Raw genomic sequence first — 9,991 nt, 5'->3', positions numbered from 1 at the left:
GAAAATTCAAAATATATAAAAAATTATATCAATTCAGAAAAAAAAAAAAACAGGAAATTCCAGAATATATGAAGAACTATATCAATTCAGTAAGAAAATACAAGAGAGAAAATTTGGGTAAAGAAAGCAATAGAAAATTGACAGAAGTTAAAACCTAGGTGGCTGAGAAACACAGGAAAATGCTCAAACTTAAATGTATTGGATGAAAATTAGAAATATTATAAATCATTCTTTTAATCTATCAAGTTGGCCAAAAATAAAAAATCTCATACGATAATGTGTTGGCAAGGATGTGGAGAAAGGAAAACACTCATTTTTTTTTCTCATGCAAGTATCTCCTGGTTAATCTCTAAGGAAAATTTTAGCAGTGCTTACAAAAATGGAAGCTATGAAACAATTTAAATGTCTATCTGTGGCAGAATGATAAAATATATTCATATAAAGGAAAGCTAAATAGCAGTTGAAAAAATAAATTACATCTCTATATATTAACTGGGACCAGCTCAAAAACAGTGTCGAATGAAAAAAAAGCCAAATGCAGATTGTGTACTGTGTGACACCAATTCATCATAAGCCTAAGGAACCTAAGAATGTGTTAAAAGCCATGCAAGACCTTTTTGGGAAAAAAGATTTTAAAAAAATTTATGTGTAACTGGAGAGACAGACATATCCTGCTCAAATCTGTTAAGATTCGGTTTGGCCTCATGTAATAGGAAATCCAAAATAGCAGTGTTTTAAACGACAGAATTTATTTCTCTCTTGTGTAAAAAGTCCAAAAGCTGGCAAACCTCTTCTTTGTACAACACTGAAAGCTTCCTAAAGGAGCAGTCTCCAAGCTTTTTGGCACCAGGGACTGGTTTTGTGGAAGACAATTTTTCCACGGTGAAGGTTTGGGTGGGGGATGGTTTCGGGATGATTCAGGTGCATTACATTTATTGTGTACTTTATTATCACATTTTAATATATAATGAGATAATTATACAACTCACCGTCATGTAGAATCTGTGGGAGCCCTGAGCTTGTTTTCTTGCAACTAGGCATCCCATCTGGGGGTGATGGGAGACACTGACAGATCATCAGGCATTAGATTATCATAAGGAACACGCAACCTAGGAACACGCAACCTAGATCCCTTGCATACGCAGTTCACAATAGGGTTCACGCTGACGTGATAATCTAATGCTGCTGCTGATCTCTCAGGAGGCAGAGCTCAGGTGGTAATGTGAGTGGTGGTGAGAGGCTGTAAATACAGAGGAAGCTTCACTCACTCACCCACTGCTCACCTGCTGTGCAGCCCTCCTGCCACCACTCTGCGGCCTGAGGGTTGAGAACCCGTCCTAGAAGACGACTTCATCTCGTTCAGTCCTTCTAACAACCTAGTAAGATAACAAGACAGATATCATCACCATTTTGCAGATGAGAAAACTGAAGTTTAGAGAAATCTGTAACTTGGCTGAAGTCACAGATTTGAGACCAAACCCAGTCTGATTGCTCCTTCAGTGTGCTGTTCTGGTTGCCTGGAACCTCCCATGTCCTGAGGCCCAAGCACTCACAAAATTCTTTTGTTTCACATAACCAGAGGGCCTTATTTAATATGCTAGAATAGAACATTGGGTACTATGTTAACACAAACATAATCGGTTCTTTGGTCCTTCCAAAAATGTATCTCAAGAAAAGCAAGGACTGGGGACCAAATCATTCTCCTGGGGCCCACTACAGGGCTGATCCTGGTGACGTCTCTCTTCTAATGTAACTGCCTCTATCATTAACCACAGAAAATGTTTTTGTCCTTGGGTGGATTTCTTCCAAGCTGTATTTTTATGACATAATATTTATTTCAATAATGACCTTCAGTAATATAGGATGAAATCGATATCATCTGCTCAGCCTTTTGAAGTCTAATCAAAATTTCTGAGAAAATTTTTATTTTCACACTTGGGAATTTTTCTTTCAATGCCATTTTTTCCCATAAGATGCCTCCATAGCTGGTGTACCTTTAGAAGTCTATGTGTGAGAACATAAATGGAGGGTTTACACTTGCATTTTTTCCAGAGCTCATACAAAGCTAGACAGAGCTATAATGTGAACATGCTAAACTCTGTAAGTAGTCCCCATGGTCACTAATGAGCACATAATCACTGATTCTCAGAACTTGCATGTATCAGCCAGTATCTGTTAACAATTAGAAGCTGATAGCCTGGGCAACATGGCAAGTCCCCATCTCTACCAAAAATATAAAAAAATAGCTGGGCATGGTGGTGTATGCCTGTGGTCACAGCTGCTCTGAAGGCTGAGGTGAGAGGATCGCTTGAGCCCAGTGAGGCAGAGGCTGCAGTGAGCCAAAACTGTACCACTGCACTCCAGCCTGGGTGACAGAGTAAGGCCCTGTCTCAAAGAAAAAAAAAAAAAAGAAGTTGAGCCTGCTTTTCTGTGTTTACTGGCTGTATGGATTTCAGCTGTTGATTTCCTTTGCCCAACTTTGTGTTGTTCTTGTTGGCTTATAGTTCTTTAGTCTGGATATTAACCATTTGTTGATTAAATACATAGAAAATATCTTCCCCTTGTCAGTTCATTATTTTTATCTTGCTTATGTTTGGGGGGTGGCGGGGGGAAGGGCTAGAATTGAATTGTTTTATGTAGACCTGTTTATTTTTATGGATATATGTTTTTTGTGTTCTAAGAAATATTTCTCTATTCAATAATATATTATTTAGATATTTTTATCATTTAAAAGTTTTAGTTTACTTAGGATTTTGAATACTGTGAAACTGCCAAGCTATTATTCTGTTATTCTGTGTTTATTCTCGCAGGTGGTGCGGCTGAACAAGCTGGAATAATAGAAGCTGGAGATGAAATTCTTGCTATTAATGGGAAACCTCTGGTTGGGCTCATGCACTTTGATGCCTGGAATATTATGAAGTCTGTCCCAGAAGGACCTGTGCAGCTATTAATTAGAAAGCATAGAAATTCGTCATGAATTTTAAGAAACCAGAGTGACCTTCTTTAAACCACAGTCTTCAAGACTGTGGTTTAGACACAGACTATAAAAATCTCCAAGCTTGTGCTTACACATGAAGCCTGACTTAACTGTATGTGCAACAGCAATGAAATTAACTCCAGAAGCCTTCTACCTGGATCACCCAGGCTGGGAGGGTTCCTTCGTTGCAGTGCCTGTCCCCTACCTTTATGTTTACTGATGGGGATACAAGAAGATGTGACACACCCTTCTTTATTTGAAACACTTAGCTAGACCTTTGCTTCCTTCTTGCCAGCTCTCCCAGCATACCCAATCCTGGTGATTAGGGAACTAAAAGTCTGAGGGGGACACAAATGTCACACCTAAGATGACTATCATTTTATATGATTTTGTAAGTAAATGACAGAATGCTTTTAGGTACATTCAGTGGAAGGAGGAGCTGTAGGTCTGTATATGTTACCCTGAAAAGAGAATGAGACTTAAAAAATGAATTATGACCTGTTAGGCCGAGCTCAGGAATTGTCCAAAAATGAAAAAGCAAAATAGAGTATTTTTTAGTGAGTGTAATGTATAATGTACGTATGCAGAGTTCAACTCAATAGGTTGTTGATCACCATGAAGTATTGATCATTTTCTAAGAAAGTGTAAGCCATAAGGCTGTTTTACAGAATAGCACTTCTGATAAAACTGTATTAAATAGCCATGAGCTTCACTGCTTAGAGGGAGCAGAAAGGTCAACATCTAAAAGCACCTTACAACTAGTTTTTGAACCTGTCTTGATAAGTGCTTGAATTCAACACTGGTCAGTACCAAGAGCAGGCAAAAATATCACAGTCACTGGGTTTCCATTTCTGTATTTTATGCACTCCAAACACGAATTTAATCTTTAGAAATCAAGTATCTTTCTAAGTGTCCTTGGATTTATAGACAATATATTTACGATCCAAATAGAGGAGCTTAATGGAATCCTTTTAGGAGATTGGTTGGTTTCTTTCCTCTTTCCCAACATGTTTAAGAAATGTAACATTCTAAGTATTGGATCTCTTTTCTTGACCTAGTATAATGACAACTGCAGTGACTTAAGTTTTTGCTGTTTTCCTTTTCCTGCTTTGCAACTTCCTCCTTTTGCCAAAAATGTTTTCCTACAGAAGACTGTCGTGACTCACGCTGCTCGGGAAACTCACTCTGGCCACTCCTCTGGCGGCATGAGCTGCTTTCCAGTAGCTGTTCCCATTGGATATTCCGTTCGTCGTCACATAGTTGGCTGTTCTCTCCTCATACTGTACTTTATTTTCTTAGGTAAATTCAAATCCTCATCGGGTCATAAAGAGGAGGAGAAACAGGGTGAGTCAAGGTAAAGGGGCAGAAATGTAGTTACAAGCCAGGTCTTCAGTGGCACAAACCAACCCGTTGAGTCCTGAGAATATGAGTGGAGAGTGCATTTGCCATACCTGTGTGCATGACACTTAAGATTTTATGTTGGAGATACTTCTTTAAATAACCTACAGCTTGGGTCTATGGCTATGACCCCCAGATTCATGCAGGGGCTTTAGCCATCAGCTTTGTACATCATTTTTCTGAATGACCAATCCCACTTAAACATCTTCGAAGTCGGCCTAGAGCGGTCCTTCACGTGAGAGAAAAATAGCTGGCTTGTTTGAGTCCAGATTTCTCATCAACCGGCAATACAAAGGAAAATATAGTACACGAGTTAGTTTGAAAGGTCTTATTGATTTTACTTCTACTTTTCACTACAGTTACAGGTAGGATACTGTAGGAAGTCAGTGCAAGGTGCATGCTTGATTGTTTTTTCAGTTTCTGGGGTCAGTTTTGTGGTTTCTGCTTTCTTGCCTAAATGAAAGACTGTTTCAAGTCAACACTGAAAACTGCTTTTTGCCTCCACTGTTACAGCTGTGCCTAATAATAAGAAACGCACAGCCCTACGTGAACAGACAGGAATTTCTTGTGCAATGTGGAGCAAATGCAATGGTCTTCCGCAAGTCCTTAAGCCTCATATCTGGAGTACAAGGGTAGACCTCTGGCTTACCACATACACTATGCTAAAGTCATCAGCCACTGCTACTACATCTTGCCAGAAGGTTTCCCTCGCCGACAGTTGAAATTTAAGGGAAGAAGCAAAAGCTAAACTGTCTTTGACCCTAAGATAGAAAACTGTTTGTCTTCAGTGTTCAAGGCATGACTAGTATTTCTAATTAGCCTAATAAATTCCCACACTTCCTGACGTGAACACTAATGGTATTGTCCTACTAAAACTGTCATTGTTTCTTTTTTTTTTTTAACTGGTCAGTCATTCACAATAAGCTATGAGGGTAAATATGTGTTATAACAAGTAAATCGTAGTTGCAAGAATATACCATGAAGATTAAAGTAGGCTGGGTTTCACTTCCATCTTCCCACACACATCTCATTGAATTTGATGGTTGACTTAATTGGCACCGTAACTTTGTATGATATTATACATTATCCTTTATTTATGTAAAGTAAAATGCCTTATATATTAAAGAGTAAGTGCAATAATATGAAATAGCCTGTACATTTTAAAAATGTTGTCACCAAGTTATATAAATCCACATCTCTGTAAACAACCTTTTTTAAGTAATTTTAAAAAAATAAACACTCTGCTTACTACTTGATTTTTTTTTTTTTTTTCTATTTTGGCTGTTTTAGAGTAATACTGAGATAAGAAATGTTTATTGTCACCTCAATGAGTCAGCGGTACAAAGGCAACAGAACTCAAATTAGCCACCCTTTTCCAGGCCACACTCACAATCTTGACACAATCCAAAACTTTTCCACCTCTAAATCTTAAATTGAACATCCTATTCTTTTACCACACGCTCCTGGCCTGGTCACTTCCTCCCGTGTCTTCACTTCCAACAAGCCCTTGACAGTTTTCTCCCTATCAGAACTCCACCCTTCCATTCCCTTCTCAGACTAGAACCCTAGCGTAGCACAGCAAACTCTGCCCAGCCCACACAGGCTTAGATCCCTTGCCCCACTGTTCTGTCTTACCAGGTGATCCTGGACCCTTCCAAATAGCCAGCATCTTGGTTCCTATAACCCTATTCCTAGAGAAAAATCCCACAGCTAGACAGAATGCTGCTGCTGTAAATTCACGGTTTCCAGCCTTAACTGGACCCTTGCTGCCACTCAGCAGTTGTTTCCTTGTCAGTTGTTTCTCTCATTTTTCACAATAATGTTCTTTTTCTCAAAAACCCTACCCAATCACCTTCTGCCTCCTACTTGGATAATCTGGGATCCTACCTCACAGAGCTAAATAAAAAGCACCTATTTCGGTGCCCTAGATGGAGATACCAACTTACAGTAGCCCAAGGAAAAAGGCAAGATGATATCTTGCAGAAATCTTCAGAACATGACCCAGCATGTGACCTGGCCTCAGACGGGAGGAACTCTGCTTCATCCAGCACTCTCCCCACTTCAGGTCTGTTTCTGCTGGTCACGGCATCCTAATCCCCAGTCCTTACCAGTTCTTTACCTAGACATCTATGGAAGCCATTTGCCATCATTTTGGCCCCATTCAATACCAGAGTTTCTCTGGACATACAAGCTGTTGCCTGCCTGATTTTCTATATACATCCCAAAACTGAAATTCTGATTGATTGGTTCCCTGCCCCTACTTGGGTAGAGCTTTTTCCTAGGAGACAGAGGGCTTGTTTGCATAACTCCCCTCCTCAAAACCCAATGAAATGAACAAATACAGAAGGAAACTCTAGTAGTTTTAAAATGGAAATAGCCACAAACCCATTATATGAAATGGAAGAGTACATACCATGTATAAGATCTAAAACCAGGTCGGGCATGGTGGCTCACTCCTGTAATCCCAGCACTTTGGGAGGCCAAGGCAGGCAGATCACTTGAGGTCAGGAGTTTTGAGACCAGACAGGCCAACATGGTGAAACCCCATCTATACTAAAAATACAAAAAAAATTAGCCGGGCATGGTGGCATGTGCCTGCAATCCCAGCTACTCAGGAGGCTGAGGCAGGAGAATGGGCCACTGCACTCCAGCCTGGGTGACAGAGCGAGACTCCATTTCCAAAAAAAAAAAAAAAGAAAAATCTTAATGCCAAACAGAAGGGGAACAATGAAATGGAATACAATTCTCTCCGACTGAGAGAGCATACGTGGCATGAAAGAGAGTTCTGAAGACCACCATCAAAATCCTTAACTTGGAGAAAGGGGACTACTGAAGTTGAGCCCTTTAAGAAGCAGGCTAAAGGCCGGGTGCGGTGGCTCACGCCTGTAATACCAGCACTTCAGGAAGCCGAGGAGGGTGGATCACCTGTGATCAGGAGTTCAAGACCAGCCTGGCCAACATGGCAAAACCCCATCTCTACCAAAAATACAAAAATTAGCTGGGCGTGGGTGGCACACACCTGTAATCCCAGCTACTTGGGAGGCTGAAGTAGGAGAACTGCTTGAACCCGGCAGGTGGAGGTTGCAGTGAGCTGAGATTGCGCCACTGCACTCTAGCCTGGGTGGCAGAGTGAGACTCTGTCTGGAAAAAAAAAAAAAAAAATGCAGGCTGAAACTGGAGTCATTTTCAGGCCTCAGAATGTTGGGAAGATGAGATTGAAGAAGAGGAATCATTTTCATTTTCCCAGACACCTGGCGGTCAGTCTAAGCTGGCCAGAGGAGTAACAGGCGAGGAAGTAGCCTCCCTAATTCCCAGGAGACAGAGTGCTTATTTGCATAATTCCCTTCCTTAAAACCCAATGAAATGAACAAATAGAGAAACTCTAGTAGTTTTAAAATGGAAGTAGCCACAAACCCATTATATGAAATGGAAAACTACATACCATGTAGAAGATCTAAAACCAGGCTGGGTGCAGTGGTTCACTCCTGTAATCCCAACACTTTGGGAGGCCGAGGCAGGCGGATCACTTGAGGTCAGGAGTGGCAGGCCAGATTTGAGGGGAGCCCCCACCAAATAGGACCCTGCAATTAATAACTGATTCAGAAAGAGATTAGCTGCCCCAGCTCACCCTCGCCCTGTAAATGCCATGGCCACCATCACTCCACACATCCTCCTGATCCCTTCAAAACAGCTGAGTATCTCAAAAGACTAGAATCAGCTAGTCCCCAACTTTCTTCTCTTGTCCTAAGAGACGATTTGAACAACGCTTAAATACAGAGAGCTATAAGGGATCCACTACTGACCAATCTTGGGCAAATGGCAAGCTTAATAAAATTCACTTACCCCCAACTAAACAATCAAATTCAGCCAAGGGTCCTACTTATGAATTCAGAACTGGTGAAGAGAAGGGAGGAGAAGACAGGGAGTGAAACACAATTATGCAAAAGGCAGATAAAAACCGTAATTTGGAGGCCGGGTGCGGTGGCTGATGCCTGTAATCCCAGCACTTTGGGAGGTCAAGGCGGGCAAATCATGAGGTCAAGAGATCAAGACCATCCTGGCCAACATAGTGAAACCCCATCTCTACTAAAATACAAAATTAGCTGGGCATGGTGGCACATACCTGTAGTCCCAGCTACTCAGGAGGCTGAGGCAGGAGAATCACTTGAACCTGGAAGGCAGAGCTTGCAGTGAGCTGAGATCAAGCCACTGCACTCCAGCCTGGTCACAGAGCGAGCCTCCGTCTCAAAAAAAAAAAAAAGTAAATATATAATTTGGAATATGACTCGGGAAAAGAAAATTCTAAATACAAACTCTTGTATTCTCAATATACTTAAGTAAATGTGGCTTCTAAGAAGCACAAGATCAAAAGAGCAATAAGAAAACTTGAGATTAATATAGATCTGGTAGAACTACAACTAAAGCAATCACCTTACCAAACCAAAGCCACATTAGAAGCAACAAGTCAAATTAAATTGTAGACATCTAAGTGACATTGAAGATGAACTTGAAAAATCCTGATTAAATGTTAGCTAATAGAATTCTACAGTACATTACAGAAAACATGCACAACTGATGTTAATTCCAGGAATATGTGAACAATTTGAAATTAAGAATCTATAGATGTAGTACATTACATTAACAGGACAAAAGAGAAAAAGAATCATCATGAAAGATGGCCACAGGCTGGGTACAGTGGCTCACACCTGTAAACCCAGCACTTTGAGAGGCCGAGGAGGGTGGATCACCTGAGGTCAGGAGTTTGAGACCATCCTGGCCAACAGGGTGAAACCCTGTCTCTACTAAAAATACAAAAATCAGCAGGGCGTGGTGGCAGGCGCCTATAATCCCAGCTACTCAGGAGGCTGAGGCAGGAGAATCGCTTGAACCCGGGAGGTGGAGGTTGCAGTGAGCCGAAATTGTGCCAACTGCATTGCAGCCTGGGTGACTAGCGAAACTCCGTCTGAATGAATGAATGATGTCAACAGACACATTAAAGCCTGCATCATGCTCTAATGGAGGAACTTCAGAAATATTCCCATTCATCAGGAATACACATGCGCAGGATGCTCAGAAGTATGATCGTTGAAAAGCAGTATTCTAAGGGCTGGTCGCAGTGGCTCACGCCTGTAATCCCAGCACTTTGGGAGGCCAAGGCGGGTGGATCACGAGGTCAGGAGATCGAGACTATCCTGGCTAACACGGTGAAACCCCGTCTCTACTAAAAATACAAAAAATTAGCCAGGCATGGTGACAGGCGCCTGTAGGCCCAGCAACTCGGAAGGCTGAGGCAGGAGAATGGTGTGAACCCGGGAGGCGGAGCTTGCAGTGAGCCGAGATCACACCACTGCACTCCAGTCTGGGCAACAGAGCAAGACTCCATCTAAAAAAAAAAAAAAAAGAAGAAGAAAAAAAAAGAAAAGCAGTGTTCTGGAGGTATAAGCCAATACAATTAGGTAAAATTTTATTTATTTTTTGTAGAGACAGGGCCTCTCTCTGTTGCTGGTCTTGAACTCCTCTCAAGTGATCTTCCCACCTCAGCCTCCCAAAGTGCTGGGATTACAGGTGTGAGCCACTGTACCAGGCCCAATTATGTAAAATTCTAACAGCTATAAA

At 41.4% G+C, this 9,991-nt stretch overlaps 1 protein-coding gene across 5 annotated transcripts in view; it reads left to right on the top strand.

Annotated features, from left to right (window-relative positions):
- PDZD2 (PDZ domain containing 2) overlaps positions 1-5,631 on the top strand; it is a 498,374-nt gene extending 492,743 nt beyond the window's left edge. For all 5 annotated transcript variants that reach the window (XM_017889458.1, XM_017889456.1, XM_017889457.1 and 2 more), the window contains one exon: positions 2,811-5,631. In XM_017889458.1, coding sequence (XP_017744947.1) covers positions 2,811-2,977 — 167 coding nt within the window. In that variant the 3' untranslated portion in view covers positions 2,978-5,631. The remainder of the gene's footprint in view (positions 1-2,810) is intronic.
- Positions 5,632-9,991: the final 4,360 nt, after the last annotated feature.

The sequence above is a fragment of the Rhinopithecus bieti genome, unplaced genomic scaffold (genome assembly GCF_001698545.2).
Source record: "Rhinopithecus bieti isolate Rb0 unplaced genomic scaffold, ASM169854v2 scaffold_17882, whole genome shotgun sequence".
NCBI lineage: Eukaryota > Metazoa > Chordata > Mammalia > Primates > Cercopithecidae > Rhinopithecus > Rhinopithecus bieti.
The sequence above is the reverse complement of the archived record's forward strand: the minus strand, read 5'-3'. Positions and strand labels throughout refer to the sequence as shown.